At 35.1% G+C, this 16,791-nt stretch overlaps 1 protein-coding gene across 1 annotated transcript in view; it reads right to left on the bottom strand.

The window, feature by feature from the left end:
• The window catches only part of htt (huntingtin), a 212,775-nt gene that overhangs the window by 92,437 nt on the left and 103,547 nt on the right, over positions 1–16,791 (bottom strand). The window contains exons 29-30 of the mRNA XM_081734750.1: positions 11,504–11,735; positions 10,310–10,400 (exon numbers count right to left, since the gene is read on the bottom strand). Of these exons, the coding sequence (XP_081590876.1) occupies positions 10,310–10,400; positions 11,504–11,735 (323 nt within the window). The remainder of the gene's footprint in view (positions 1–10,309; positions 10,401–11,503; positions 11,736–16,791) is intronic.

The raw sequence follows: 16,791 nt of genomic DNA, 5'->3' as shown, positions 1-16,791 counted from the left end.
GGAATAAGAAAAAGAACATTCCTTGGACAAAACGGAAACTATTGGCATCAGAAATATTTATCTACGAGGCATGCGCAGTAGTATATTTCAGAATAGTTACTGTTTTGTTCAGTAAACGATGAAAGGGGTATAAAAAAGCAAATATGTCGCGTCAACGAGATCGACCAGATTTGACAGGGGCGGAAGCAGATGTATAGTAATACAACAACTTCGCTCAGTTGATACGAGCCGAGCCGGTTGATATCACTACCCGAGTTGGTCTTCTGCTTGGGCTCAAGAATTCGACCGTGCAGGTCTCAGCCTTAATTTTAAGAACTACAGTATAATTTTAAGTACTACAAGAAAAATACCTTTGACTCGACTCGGATTGAACTCGAGTCAAGTCGAATTTTGGCTCGACTCTTGCTCATCCCTATTCGTATTTGTATTTTGTTTCCACTTCAACAATTTCTACTCTTTTTTTTCTTCGTTTACCTATTGTTTCTGGATTTCTCTGTCGGTGTCGTCCTTTATTAACACCATGCACTATTCTTATTCCCAGCTTGTGACCCTCTTCAATGTCTTATTCAGTTTAGGCTTTTCTCCTTACATTGACTTGACATGTAATTGATTTAATTCTCACTTTCCGCGCACGACCGATGAAAATGTTTTATTATTATTATTATTATTATTATTATTATTATTATTATTATTATTATTATTATTATTATTATACTATTGAACTTGCACGGCGAAATTAATGTATAATACGATATCATTTCAATAATTTTATTCCATTGTATGTTATTTAATTTATTAATGGGCACTAAATTGTCTCCAGATCAACGAATAAATTAACTACGGCATGCACTTTGGTGGAAATATCATTACATGAACATGTTTGGAACGAACCAATAATCTTATTGCAATGATATTTCCACCAAAGTGCATGCCGTAGTTAATTTATTCGTTGATCTGGAGGCAATTTAGTGCCCATTAATAAACTAAATAACATACAATGGAGTAAAATTACAGAAATGATATCGTATTATACAGTAATTTCGCCGTGCAAGTTCAATAATAATAATAATATAATAATAATAATAATAATAATAATAATAATAATAATAATAATAATAATAATAATAATAATAATAATAATAATAAAACATTTTCATCGGTCGTGCGCGGAAAGTGAGAATTAAATCAATCACATGTGAAGTCAATGTAAGAAGAAATGCCTAAACTGAATAAGACATTGAAGCGGGTCACAAGCTGGGAATAAGAATAGTGCACGGTGGAAATAAAGGACGACACTGAAAGAGAAATCCAGAAACAGCAGGTAAAAGGAGAAAAAAGAGTAGACATTGTTGAAGTGGAAACATAAAATACAAACACGAATAGGGATGAGCACAAGTCGAGCCAAAATTCAATTCAACTCGAGTACAATTTGAGTCGAGTCAAAGGTAATTTTCTTGAATTGAGTTCCGAGCCAAGTCGCTGTTTTCGAGGTCTAGTTTCGAGTTGAGTTGAGTTTGATAGTGGCTCTCTCGCTCGTTCAGCTCGTTTTAACTCGTTTTGAAATATTGGCCTGATCAGACTGGAAAGCAAAAGCCATGAGAAATGTAAGCAGTAATGTGGAATACTTTTAGTGTTGCTCACGACAGAGGTGCGTCTCATCTCGTAATTTTAGTGCATCTCGTGGGGCAATTTTAGTGTATCTCGTCTCGTCTAGATAACGAGAAGACAAGAGTTTATTATTATTATTATTATTATTATTACGAGACAGCCTCAAATGTCGTAATCACCAATATAAGTATATACTGTAGTTCTTAAAATCAAGGCTGAGATCTGCACGGTCGAATTCTTGAGCCCAAGCAGAAGACCAACTCGGGTAGTGATATCAACCGGCTCGGCTCGTATCAACTGAGCGAACAGCTCGAGTCGGCTCGGTTGGGATGAGCCGATGACCCGAGCCGGCTTAGTTGGAACAAGCCATCGACTCAGCTCAATTGAGCCGATGGCTCGAGCTTTCTCGGTTGGGATGGGTCACCTACTCGGGTCATGTGAACCGGTTCGAGCCAGCTAAGTTGAAACTAGTTCATCAGCACGTTTCGACTCAGCTCAACTAAGCCGATGGCTCAAATCGGCTCGGTGTGGTGAGCTGTTGGCTCGGCTCACTTCTCGATTCGGTTCGATATTGAATGAGCTGTAAGCCGAGCCGCTCGAGCCGTTGAGAAGCCCAAACCCGGTCCCAGCTGTTTTGAATATGTTTGGATGAAGCCTATAACTTTTAACAATTTTTTGCTCGAGCCCGAATACTTGCCCCTTCGGAACTCAAACCCAGAACGTGACCGATGTCCTTGCCTCCTGAAGACTTCCAGACGACCGAGATCGACAGTCAATTAGCTTTTACTATTCAGATACAAACCGTATATCTTTTAAAGATTATACATGGAGTTGATATAATAATAATAATAATAATAATAATAATAATAATAATAATAATAATAATAATAATAATAATAATAATAATAATAATAATAATAATAATAATAGTTTTAAACTTGCCCTGAAATTTGGCAAAACTTACTTAAAAGTAGAGATTTCGGGGAAAGGGTTCGTACCTTAGAGAGACACCTCTGCAACTACCAACATTTTAAACTAGAACCTTTTATTGAAGTTTCATGTAGAAAGTATGTTTTGAGGAAAATAACTGTAATAAATATAACTGAATATCACGCGACAGTAAGGCATATAATAAACTAATTTTTAGAATATGCAGAGGTAAATATAAAAGCTTTGTTACAAAAATACCTACACAGAGCATAATTCAATGAGCTCTGAAATACAATGTAACGAAATAGCCTATGAGATTCAGTCTACAGAGCAATTGTTACTTAAAGAATGGACATACACTATTTCGAGAATCGAGACAAGACGGGAAATGTTTACGATACTTTTCGTCTCGTCTCGATTCTCATCTCCAAAGAGAGACGAAAATTTTGGTTTAGCCCTGACCCGTCTCGAATGTAAAATGTTAATTCTCATGTTATTTTATTTGTTTTAGAAACGAGATGAGAAACTCCTCTTCTCGTGAGCAACATTAAACCAAACCGAAATATTCTTTCCAAATGTCACGTTTCTCCTTGTAATGGTATGACCTGAGCGATAATTTAGCTTCTAGCTTTTAATCTTCTACGAGATAATAATAATTATTATTATTACTATTATTATTCCTGAAGATTTGATAGTTCAAGTATTGAAACATCCGAGTATTCAAATATCTGAATATAATAAAACGTATGTTATCGCTGATCAATCGCCATCAAAAATTCTAAAGTAAGAAAAAAAAATTGCAACGTGCATTCGCAGAAGCACCTTGACCACTGAACCGCGATCGCTACGCGGTAAACGATCCGTCTTTAGTCTGGTTACGTTAGGTTTCTTTGTCTCCGCTTGCAAACTTGTATGTTATATTTTTCGATTCAAAATGTCTTTCGTATTTCTTTTATGAAGTCGCTAAAGTTTATATTAATAACTAGAGTTTTTCTTAAACCACTGGTTCACAAGTTCGTTCTTTCTCCACACGAAACTACAAATATGACAGATTGAATTCTCATACTCCCCATTTCTTTCAAAGCAGTCGCCATTACCTGGTCAAAGACTTGTTTTCGCCACGATTCATATTAACCAAAATAAATTCATTTTTCGGAAGCGGAACTTTCACTTTCCGGATTTCGCAAAATTATGGAATTCAGTTATACTCCGGAATTCAGAAGAATTTCGGAACTCGGAAAGAATCCGGACTTCAGAAAATTCCGGAATTGAGAAAAACTCCGACTTTCGAAAAAATACGGATTTTCCGAATTCCGGAATGTTAACGAAATCAGAAATTTCTAAATTCCGGATTTTTCCGAATTCCGAAATTATTACAAAATTGGAATTTTCCGAATTCCGGAATTCGTCCGGCTTTACTTTCGGGAGTCCGAAAACTAATAATTCCGGAACGGGCTATCCCTAGTTTATACACAACCTTTCAGAACACTAAGCTAGTAGCTGTCTACAAACAAACAAGTAATGCAAAGCATGTTGTATACTGCAATACGTCATGTATTAAAATCCGACACCATGACCCTTTTATTACATTATATGAAGAGCATGTAGGTCTAAATACCTCATGTATTACATATAATGTAGGTTTTACTCTTCCAGCAAAGAAGAAACATGTGATCATAGTATACAACCCACAGAAGTGATAGCTGGCAATACAGTGGTCGTAATCCCTAACGACACAGGAAATGAGCATTGCCATCGCCGCTGGTCTAGAGGCTAGCACGTGAGCCTTGGGTGTATGGAGTCTCGGGTTCGATTCTCGGCGGGAGAGCATCTATCATTTTTAACTGTTCTCGATGTTTCTGTGTTCGTGTCCCTGTCGTTATAAGTTATTAGAAAAAGCAAGTTAAACGAGTGAAGCAAGTAAAATTAGCAATAAGTAAGTTACTGAAACGCGTTCGGTGAGTCAGTTAAAAAAATAGTGGACAAAGCACTGGCTTTTCGCGCCGTCCATGCGAGTTCGAATCAATCTCGGCTTGATATTTTATCCATTTGAGAGAAAGTATTGTTTCTTTTCGCTACAGGATGGATTTTCTCTTTGGTTTCATGTCAAACATGCTCACGTAATGAAAAGACGCTGTAGATAATAATAATAATAATAATAATAATAATAATAATAATAATAATAATAATAATAATAATATAATAATAATAATATGAAATATTAGTAGCTAACTCGTGTGTGTATTTCGACAATATAATTTTATATTATTATGTGGAAATAAGTAAGGCTGGCTGGCGCCCGCCTCCCTAATTTTTTCGATGCGCCTTATGGGTCCACGGTGTCCAACGTTGGTCCCATCCCAGTATCACCTCCTGTTTTCTCGATATAAGCTATCGACATTTTGCCTAAAGAGGGCTCTGCCGTGGCCCCATGAGTACCCATGACAATGACTCTTCGTTCATTTTGCATTGAAATCGCTTACTTTTCTGAGTACTATGAGTGCATACTGTCCAACGTTGGTCCCATCGCTCTACAGTTTCCCGTTCTCTCGATATAAATTGCTAATATTTTGTTTGTAAGGGAGATATGGCGTTACAATCATTACGTTTGAAGAAGAACTGAAAAAGATATTACCTTGCCACAAACAACACCTATTATTATTATTATTATTATTATTATTATTATTATTATTATTATTATTATTATTATTATTATTATTATTATTGTTGTTGTTTTACTTACCACTAATGTTGCCTACCTTTATTTGCAATGCAATGTGTTACTAAAAAGCAAATCAAATAACACTCCTCGCCATTCAGGCTCCCGAACTCGAAATACATGAGTTCTCTGTGTTAGAGGAATGCACATTTATTATACTATTCTTTCAAATAACACGTTACACAAGTTACTTCACTTTCAATGTGTAATTTCATATCATCAGTAACAATCATCTTGTTCCAATAGGAAGATAACCCCCTCCTGCTAAAAAAAAAAAAAAAAAAAAAAAAAAAACTGACCGTAGCGAAAGGGCGTGAACCTTCTTTAGGCGATTAATCGGGTCCAATATTTCAATAAGTTTCTGCACACAAATATTTCAGTAAAAGAGGAAAATTTATTCAAATTTTCTGAATACCTATTTATGGGCGAAATTTGGTTCCCTTGGAACTTTTTAAGAGTTTGAAGGACCACCATTTTGAACATTTTCATCTGATTATTCTGGTTAACGAACTCATCAAGATATTTCAACAATTAATGTTTGTGCCAAGTTTCGTCTCAATCCGCTGAAAATTAGGGTGGTTATGGCATTCACAAATAGCGTTATATATATACAAATAGATAGATAAATAGACACACAGAGGGAGAGAGAAAAAGTGTTTTTCTCCCTTCTCGCACCTGTGGTGCGTCAGAGCTAAACCGGGCCCCTTTGCAAAACGTATTGACGAGCCTAACCTAAACACAAGCCTCTTACTTGCTAACGTAGAAACGTGGTCGGGAGGTGTAAGGCATGTAGAAATTGTATTTTTAGTAACCATGAGTATGGTCGACTTCCATGTTTTTCCTTTTACTTTTTGCAGCTACTTCGGAACGTTCAATTTTTATTCTTTACTAATTGCAAATGGCGTTTACATTCAAAATATGAGGAATTTTGGTGGCATTTGTTCGGATATTCTTCTCTTTCGAAATGAAGACAAGAACAAAAGCAATACGCAAAGACAAAAAGTATTATCAGTACTAAACATTACCAATAATAATTGCTACGAAAAACTAAATACGACCTCTTTTACCATCTCTCATGAGTTGTATGTATTATTAACAAAAATTTTTAAAAATGTCCTTGCCGAGGATTCGAACTTGGGTCCTTTGCATTTGTAAGCCAGCACCATAACCACTACATCAAGATCATGGCATGGTGAACGTTTAGTTGTCGGCGTATTTGTTGTATTTGTGTTTTATGTTCCCACTTCGACAATTTTTACTCTTTTTTTGTAAGTTTAACAGCTGTTTCTGGCTTTCTCTTTCGGTGTCGTCCTTTATTTACACAATGCACTATTCGTATTCACAGCTTGTGCCCCTCTGCAATGTCTTATTCAGATTAAGCTTTTCTTTTTGCCTCTCAGTAAACATTTGATTGATTTAATTCTCATACTCTCCACGGATGGAGCGCAGGAATGCCCGACTCGAAAAATAGGTGTACATTTACTTTCCTGACAGATCATACATATACTAGCACTGTATTATGCATGAACATTGAAAAAATCATAAAAACAGAAAAAAATATTACTGTATTAATAGACAAATAACTATCATGATCATGAGACTCAAAAAAAAATCCACATTTTTCAAAAAATGCTGATATCTTTGCTTGTTTCCTAGAATTTAGTCTCTCGGTCATTACAAACGAATCTAACAAATTCAAGGATGACTTGACCTCCTTTTAGATTTACACGGCAAAAACTTTGAATTATCCAGATTATAATTCGAATTAACCATGTTTTAGCATTGTTTGTATATAAAATTCTAGGGACCAAGTGAAAAATTCGAAATAAAGAAGTTTTCGAATTACAGAAGTTCGAATTATCCAGGTTCCACTACATATACACACCTTACTCCAACTTTCATATTTTATAAATCAAAATTCATCTGTTTCTTCATTTATACTTCCTTAATCTATGCCTCTTCTACTCCAAATCTACGCAGCCGTATTCTATGCGCTGTTACTTCAATAACATGAATTTCTCCAATCTCCCTACTCTCAGGATGATCTACGTGGCTCAGAATGTAAATTGTTATTTAAAGAAACCAAATAACTCATTTTAAAAGTATATTTTAAAAATAGTACGTGTGGCACTTACATGTTGACAAAGGCCGAAGAATAACGGGCTGAAACAGTTCAGTTAATTATTAGTGCTTTTCACGTGTGTGGTCTTTAGGAAAACATTAATACTTTATACGTTTTAGAGGTAACCAAGTACTGAAATTACACGTCAAACGTAACTTTATAAAAATTGTAATTTTATCGTTGAAACACAAGTTTATCATAGTACAGTAAAATACCAACATAACGAAATTTTGGTCATTTCCGAAAATAATTTGTTAAAAATTGATATTTCCAGTAAGCTACATTAAACTACATTATAATAATTAACTAACTAACTCTATAGCCTATGGAACCCGGAGGTTCAAAGCCGCGTTCACAAAAGCTCTTCAATGACTTCTGTCTTTAGCCAATTGGATTCAGTTGCTACTTTATATTCCTATTTCTGCGAGATCCGTCTTAATATTGTTCTCCCATTTGCGTCTAGGTCTTCCTAATTGTCGGTTTCTGATTGGGCTTTCAGTTAAAATTTTGAAAGGGTTCCTAATTTCTTCCATTCTGGCTATATGAATAACCACCTGAGCTCCTAGATTTGATGACTCTAACAATGTTCGGTAAACCATATAAATTATGTAGTTCCTCGTTATGAAGTTTCCCCATTCCCGTTGCTCTTGGGTCCGAATATCCGCCTCAAAATCTTGTTTCTACTTTCAGTCTGCGTTCTTCCCTCAGAGTAAGCGACCATGTTTCGCAACCATACAGAACAACAGGTATGATTATCATTTTATATATTTTAATCTTGAAATTCCTCGACAGAATTCGCGTCGAGAAAAGATTTTGAACTGAATAATAACACGAATTCCCTGCTTTTAGTCGACATTTAATTTCTTCGTGAATATGGTTTTCATATGCTAATATTGATCCTAGATATTTGAGTGTTCACTTTATCAAAAGTATTATTTGAGATTTGCCACATTACGATCTCGACGAACTTCCAGGTATTTAATTAATTAATGCAAAGTTCTCATAACGGAAGATCCTTCATATTAATAATACACTCGTTTTCACATTAGCGCTCCCATCTGTGGCTTCTTCCAAGAACACTTCAAATGATCCTCGAACAAAGTCGGTGTTGCAGAGATTGAAAGGAGTGATGAACAGAGTTTCTTATTAGTCAATTATATCTTGCTCCAGTCTAATATAGAAAAAATAAAAAATAATATCTAAGAGATACACACTAAAATTTTGACTTATCAATGCTATAAAATTAAAACCTATTAAATAAAATTGAAAATGACAGTCGAAAATGACCCACATTAGTGTCGAATCCATAGTTTTCGGGGTCGCTGAAATGAACAGTGACACTTCCGATACCGTTTAGATCCCAATTCAGCCCGTAACTTGAGGGGGGAGCGAGAAATATGTATGAAAATGGTCGAAAATTACCGATATTGGTGTCGAATCCATAGTTTTTGGAGTCGCTGAGACGAACAGTGAAACTTTCGATACCGTTTAAATCCAAATTCAGCCCCAATTGCCCTTTATGTCCAAAATGAAAAGTATTATTCCCGTGCGAAAAACGAGCAATCTGCTAGTACTACATAGAATAAGTCTTCAGGAATTGATAAGAACTTATCTTGTGCCAATTTGAATGCCTAACGCATGCCTCTGCCTCCTGTTTGTGAGCTACAGGTTCGATTACCCTAATCTAAGTAGTGGTTCGGATTCCAGTTTAAACATTAGGTTACGTTTCACTTAGTCTTGGTGCTGAAATGGGACATCTAACATCAATCAACCACCAACTACGAACTTTCTTCGGAAGAGAATGATTTACAATATTCACTGCGCTCAAATATTGGAATTTTCGAAAGATTTCACGATACATTGTCAAAGAAGATATTATTAAAACTAACACGTATAGTTCGCTTCTCCAGCCAGAGTGGAGTTCGTATATAGAGAATACGTGTGATGACTTGTGCCATAATTAAGTCATCGTCCGAGGGATCTAACAGAAGACATCCCCGATAAATAAATGGCCAAGTAGAACTCTCATTTCACACAACTAACAGTCGCTTGTCAAATCCACGTGGTGTCTTAGTTGCCACAGTTACAAATGCTGTTCTTTAAGTTAGTGCTCAATTCCCTATTCCCAAGACCAGTCTCCTTGTTCTCACATTGCCTGATATCTGTTTCATATTAGCCATAGAATTGGGAAAAAAGAACAATCATAGTGGGGTTAAGACGCTGCAACTCTGCAAATGCGATCAAAAGAAGGATGGAGGGAGGAACGGATACTGTTGTAAAATTTAGCATGGAAACTACAAAGGCATTTGCCGAACTGCACTCCTATTGAGTGAATATACTATATACGAAATGTACATGATTTGTTAAAACACGAGAACAAATAGACAGTGAAAAAAGAAAAGATATAAAGTTTTCTGTAAGTCAACCTTGCTATTCAAAGGATCTGCAATAATAATGGAAGGCAACAAATAATAATAATAATAATAATAATAATAATAATAATAATAATAATAATAATAATAATAATAATAATAATAATAATAATAATAATAATAATATTATTATTATTATTATTATTATTATTATTATTATTATTATTATTATTATTATTATTATTATTATTATTATTATTATTATTATTGACTATTTCCTCTTGATATTGAATTGTAAAACATTTGGAAAATTCAGAAGCACAGTGGAAAGTGAAAAGCGTACAAGGTAAGTTATACTTTCTTACAATCTGGTTCCCCAGTACGATTTCCATTGAACAACAGGCAATTTGAACTGATATAATTCTACTACAGGATAAAGGAGGATGATTTTTACAAGAATCAATGGCCATCTGCTTAAAGCATGATTTACAGAAGTAAAAGTACTATTTTTGCTAAAGGAAGTACTTGTTTGATGAAAGGAGTACTTAGAAAACTTACTACAAAATCACAGAAGAGAATGATTCCGCCTTTTCGTACGAGCTCCAAATTACAACATGGTGAGGGTCCATAATTCTTCATTTGTAACGGGCTGAAACAAAAGAAGCTAGTTATCATTAATGCAGTAAAATACCAGTATAACAACATTCTGAGGACATCTAAAGTTAATTTGTCGTAACGATTATATGTGATTACATTTTGTTGCACTGAAATAATAAATTTTCAAGAACCCACCTGATGTTGCATCCACCTGTATTACTTCAACAATAATTACACAAAAAGGATTTATTAGATGACAGGAAAATCAGGATATATATATGAAGTAATATGTACAGTATTTGTAAGAGATATTTCTGTAATTGCTCAGTATACAAGTTTTTACATCATTTTACAAGTTTTACAAGTGTTTACATCGTTTTACATCATTAAGTTCTTTCCGTTTGATGAAATTAAAAAAAAAAAAAAAAAAAAAAAAAAAAAAAAAATGGTGTCATAACTTGAATGCACTTCGTACTAAAATACCATTCCGAGACTTGTCTAGTGATATTGAACGTGAGCTCTAGAAAACTACAGCTATTCGAGCCCGGAACCTTATGATTAAGGAAATCATTCATCTACGTCTGTTCTATGTCACATGAAAAGTGCATGTATTACACAAGTATTTAAAAGCCCTTCTCACTAGTCTAGTGTCTAGAGTGCGTGCCTTTGGTACGGCTGCAGGGACATTATTTCGAGAAGTGACACAAGTTTCGTGTGATTAGTTAGTGAGGAAAAAAAAAAAAAGAAAAAAAAAGTGGTGTCATAACTTGAATGCACTTCGTACTAAAAATACCATTCCGAGACTTGTCTAGTGATATTGAACGTGAGCTCTAGAAAACTACAGCTATTCGAGCCCGGAACCTTATAATTAAGGAAATCGTTCATCTACGTCTGTTCTATGTCACATGAAAAATGCATGTATTACACAAGTATTTAAAAGCCCTTCCTGCTAGTCTAGTGTCTAGAGTGCGTGCCTTTGGTACTGGGGTTCCACGTTCCATTCCTGCTGGAAGAGCACTGAACGCATTACAATAGCCGGGATTCCATCTCAAACTGCAGCTCCACGTTTCACAGAGCCTCAGTGATTAAAAAAACGAACGCTAAACTCCAATGAACAAACAAGTATTCAAAGCAAGTTTGACATATGCAACTTACCTAGCAGTAGCACCAGATTTCGTCGGTGTTGTTCGCAACACCCGACCCCAGAACTCCTGATTACTATAATTGAGAATAACAAGTAGATAACACCACTCAAAAGTGAGCAGAGGAGACAGCGGTCCAAGTTCAAGAAACAGAGTATTGATATCATTTAATGGAAGTTCAGTTTCTTTTTCATCTGCACTTTTTACCATTTCCATGGCGGCATTGGCTACTTTGCAGTAGCTCCCTACAAAAAAAATGTAACCTTGAATGAGGTAAAAAAAAATATATATATATATATATATTCTTTGATATTTTAGTAAGATCTTCGCTTTTTTTTAACAATTTTTTTGGTTATACTCATATCACTAACACACTACCCAGGGGTCGTCCATCTAGGTTAGTAAAACACTAGACGACTCCCAAAAGTAAAACTATGATACATTTGATACCATGCCCGTATGTCCTCAGATTATTATGACGGAAAATAAAAGAAGAAAAGAAGAAAAAAAAACTTCCAAGTCATTCAACAGTTAACGGAAATTCCATCCACCATGACAAGATCGCACCACATTGGATTAAAAAAAATAGTTTCTAATTACCTTAGGCCAAAAACTGCATAAAAAGCACATAATTATTCGGTTTTTAATTGTCCTTGGGCCAAAATCGCATTAAAAACACATAATGATTCGGTGGATGAGCTTCCCACTAACACTGCCGAACTGTTGAATTACTTGGAAGTCATTTTTTTTTTCGGCACAAAACCGAAACAATCATGCACATTGAACAGAACAGTTGGTTTATTGTGCAACTCATGCCAAAGCCATCGTATTGCGATTCAAAATGTCACTTGCAGCCGAATCCACTTTCGTTATGCCGCTCACAGTGCCATCTATTGATATACTTTGGAGCTGTTTTTCTTATGCCATACCATTTCCCCTTTCTTCAAGTATATTCAGCTCAAATTTAAAGTCATTCTGACCAGTGGTTCTTTTTTCTAGCATTCTGAAAGTGGGAGTTTAATTATAATCACCTGCCTGTAGCCATGCATTATGAGGAAGAAAATAATTAAGGATGGATTCTAAACCAGATTTGATGAAGTTATCGTAACGTTCAAGTAGACCTTCTTCTTTCCAAGAAGATGAATATCTTAGAAAATATAGTAATCTTTTAAAAGAAGTTCTTAATAAGTAAAAAGCTGGGTGTGCCGACATTAATGACAATCGTGAGAAATAATTCTCCAGCTTGGCAGTCTTTCCAATTAATAAAGTTTTCCTTGCTTCAGAAGAAAGGGCTGAACCCAAAAGAAAAGCGTTTGAAGGCGACGTTAATTGAATACTGAAGCCGCCTCATTAAACATGGTGAAAAATAAATTTGTTTGTTCTGGAGGTGTTTCCAGGAAGCTAATCTCACATTTAAAGTAGTTTAGTTGGAGGCTTATTAAAGATGCCTTTGTATCGATATCATTTAATGTATTTAGTATGGTATCCGGGTCTCCAGCTATAGTACCATCGTCCAAGTACCATGTATTTAAATCTGTATTTATATTGTTGACGATTGCTTGTAGCGTTAAGGCAAATAATGCAGGACCTAAAGGGTCTAGTTGCTGAACTCTTTGGTATAAGATAATGTCTGTGCCGTTTAATAAATAACTAACTTAAGCATAACTCTGGAGCACGTAAGGATAGATGGATGGAAAACTGTCCTTAATGGCAGTGAGCATTGCATTCCGGTCTATATCCTTAATAGAATTTTTAAAATCAATCTTTTTTTTTTTTAGGAAGGCTTTAGACTTCTCATGAGGGTAGGAGTAATACATACGTGCAGCATGTGCTGCAACTTTAGCCCCGTGTTGAATGCCTACTCCTAGTTGGTGTGGAAAAAGGCGTTGAAGTAAGTAACTTTTAATTCTCCCGCATACTATTTTAGAAGAAAGTTTTCTCCATGTGTTTCTAATGATAATTGGTCTAATCCATCCACATTTCTTTTTCAATGTAATAAGAGAAGCTCCGATGAAAATTGGCCTTATTTCTACGGTTACATCTCCTGACAAAATCATAGAGAGGAACTCGCAAGTGATCTTGGTAAGGCGATCTTTAGAGTCATTAATATTGTAAAGAATTAAGTCCTTGAGAACTGAAGGACGCATGCTGTCTATTCATCCAGCTGAACCAGAAGGGAAGGATTTAAGCACTTTTAGAAACTCGCTGAACAAAACTTTATTAACTGTAACATTATGATTTGCTAAAGTAGGTGCAGTAAATATATAAGAGTGCGGAGGATGTTTTTCTTTTAAGGATCTTAAAATACCAGGATCTGATGGGGCAAAAGAATCCTCAGAAATGAGAAGTCTGAGAGCACCATGTATGTCGCCATCAGCGAGTTTATTTTAGATATGTTTAATGAAGATGTTGTTAGGTGATTTGTTAAGACTTCTGTTGTATTTGTCTTTGTTCGTCGTAAACTTATTTGAGTTCGTTCGATCGGTTCGTTCGTTCGATTTGACCAGAGTTGAACTCTCTGTTTCACCCATGTGGTGAGATTAGAGATTTTTTTTCGGATTGGGTAGGCATACACAGAGTAATGTACGGAAATATTAGGAGTTCGGTCCATTCTTCATTATTATTTGAAGTTACAATCTTCTGGAGAATTTCGATAAGAGCTTCAGCCCCTGCATGTCTTGCTCCTCGAGGAACTCGGCAAAGAATGGGCACTGATGATTTTAGGCTTCCCAAACTATCAATAAGTTTTGAACTTACAACCTCTCCAGGAGGAAACGTTATCATTTGAATTTAAGTCTATATTGTTTGAAATAGTACTAGTTGAAGAATGGGCACTGATGATTTTAGGCTTCCCAATCTATCAATAAGTTTTGAACTTACAACCTCCCCAGGAGGAAACGTTATCATTTGAATTTAAATCTATATTGTTTGAAATAGTACTAGTTGAAGAATGGGCACTGATGATTTTAGGCTTCCCAATCTATCAATAAGTTTTGAACTTACAACCTCTCCAGGAGGAAACGTTATCATTTGAATTTAAGTCTATATTGTTTGAAATAGTACTAGTTGAAGAATGGGCACTGATGATTTTAGGCTTCCCAATCTATCAATAAGTTTTGAACTTACAACCTCCCCAGGAGGAAACGTTATCATTTGAATTTAAATCTATATTGTTTGAAATAGTACTAGTTGAAGAATGGGCACTGATGATTTTAGGCTTCCCAATCTATCAATAAGTTTTGAACTTACAACCTCTCCAGGAGGAAACGTTATCATTTGAATTTAAGTCTATATTGTTTGAAATAGTACTAGTTGAAGAATGGGCACTGATGATTTTAGGCTTCCCAATCTATCAATAAGTTTTGAACTTACAACCTCCCCAGGAGGAAACGTTATCATTTGAATTTAAATCTATATTGTTTGAAATAGTACTAGTTGAAGAATGGGCACTGATGATTTTAGGCTTCCCAATCTATCAATAAGTTTTGAACTTACAACCTCCCCAGGAGGAAACGTTATCATTTGAATTTAAATCTATATTGTTTGAAATAGTACTAGTTGAAGAATGGGCACTGATGATTTTAGGCTTCCCAATCTATCAATAAGTTTTGAACTTACAACCTCCCCAGGAGGAAACGTTATCATTTGAATTTAAATCTATATTGTTTGAAATAGTACTAGTTGAAGAATGGGCACTGATGATTTTAGGCTTCCCAATCTATCAATAAGTTTTGAACTTACAACCTCTCCAGGAGGAAACGTTATCATTTGAATTTAAGTCTATATTGTTTGAAATAGTACTAGTTGAAGAATGGGCACTGATGATTTTAGGCTTCCCAATCTATCAATAAGTTTTGAACTTACAACCTCTCCAGGAGGAAACGTTATCATTTGAATTTAAGTCTATATTGTTTGAAATAGTACTAGTTGAAGAATGGGCACTGATGATTTTAGGCTTCCCAATCTATCAATAAGTTTTGAACTTACAACCTCCCCAGGAGGAAACGTTATCATTTGAATTTAAATCTATATTGTTTGAAATAGTACTAGTTGAAGAATGGGCACTGATGATTTTAGGCTTCCCAATCTATCAATAAGTTTTGAACTTACAACCTCTCCAGGAGGAAACGTTATCATTTGAATTTAAGTCTATATTGTTTGAAATAGTACTAGTTGAAGAATGGGCACTGATGATTTTAGGCTTCCCAATCTATCAATAAGTTTTGAACTTACAACCTCCCCAGGAGGAAACGTTATCATTTGAATTTAAATCTATATTGTTTGAAATAGTACTAGTTGAAGAATGGGCACTGATGATTTTAGGCTTCCCAATCTATCAATAAGTTTTGAACTTACAACCTCCCCAGGAGGAAACGTTATCATTTGGATTTAAGTCTATATTGTTTGAAATAGTACTAGTTGAAGAATGGGCACTGATGATTTTAGGCTTCCCAAACTATCAATAAGTTTTGAACTTACAACCTCCCCAGGAGGAAACGTTATCATTTGAATTTAAGTCTATATTGTTTGAAATAGTACTAGTTGAAGAATGGGCACTGATGATTTTAGGCTTCCCAAACTATCAATAAGTTTTGAACTTACAACCTCCCCAGGAGGAAACGTTATCATTTGAATTTAAATCTATATTGTTTGAAATAGTACTAGTTGAAGAATGGGCACTGATGATTTTAGGCTTCCCAATCTATCAATAAGTTTTGAACTTACAACCTCCCCAGGAGGAAACGTTATCATTTGGATTTAAGTCTATATTGTTTGAAATAGTACTAGTTGAAGAATGGGCACTGATGATTTTAGGCTTCCCAAACTATCAATAAGTTTTGAACTTACAACCTCCCCAGGAGGAAACGTTATCATTTGAATTTAAGTCTATATTGTTTGAAATAGTACTAGTTGAAGAATATCTCGTATTAAGCTCAGATGCTCTCTTTTCGTTATGACATTTACTGTTGTGAATCATCAATCCTCTCGAGTTGCCGAAGTATTTATTACATTTGGAGCAGAGGACATCTCTGGAATTAAAACTAGTTCCAGTAGGTGTGCAAGATAAATGTTTAGATTGATTGATCATTGTTTCTTCATTGTTGGATTTTTTAAACTTAGGCTTTAAAGATAATGTTATTGTTGAAGAATTCGAAATTTTTTTTAACTGACATGTAGTTTAACGAATAATAACTCACATGCATTTTGCACTATGAAACAAAACACGAAAACAGCACAAAATGCACAAAACCCACTGTGTTTCTTCAATCACTCATACAGGGCAAAGCACTGCACAACGAA

This window comes from Thermobia domestica, chromosome 12, assembly GCF_964235325.1.
Source record: "Thermobia domestica chromosome 12, izTheDome1.hap1.1, whole genome shotgun sequence".
NCBI classification, from domain to species: Eukaryota; Metazoa; Arthropoda; class Insecta; order Zygentoma; family Lepismatidae; genus Thermobia; species Thermobia domestica.
The sequence above is the reverse complement of the archived record's forward strand: the minus strand, read 5'-3'. Positions and strand labels throughout refer to the sequence as shown.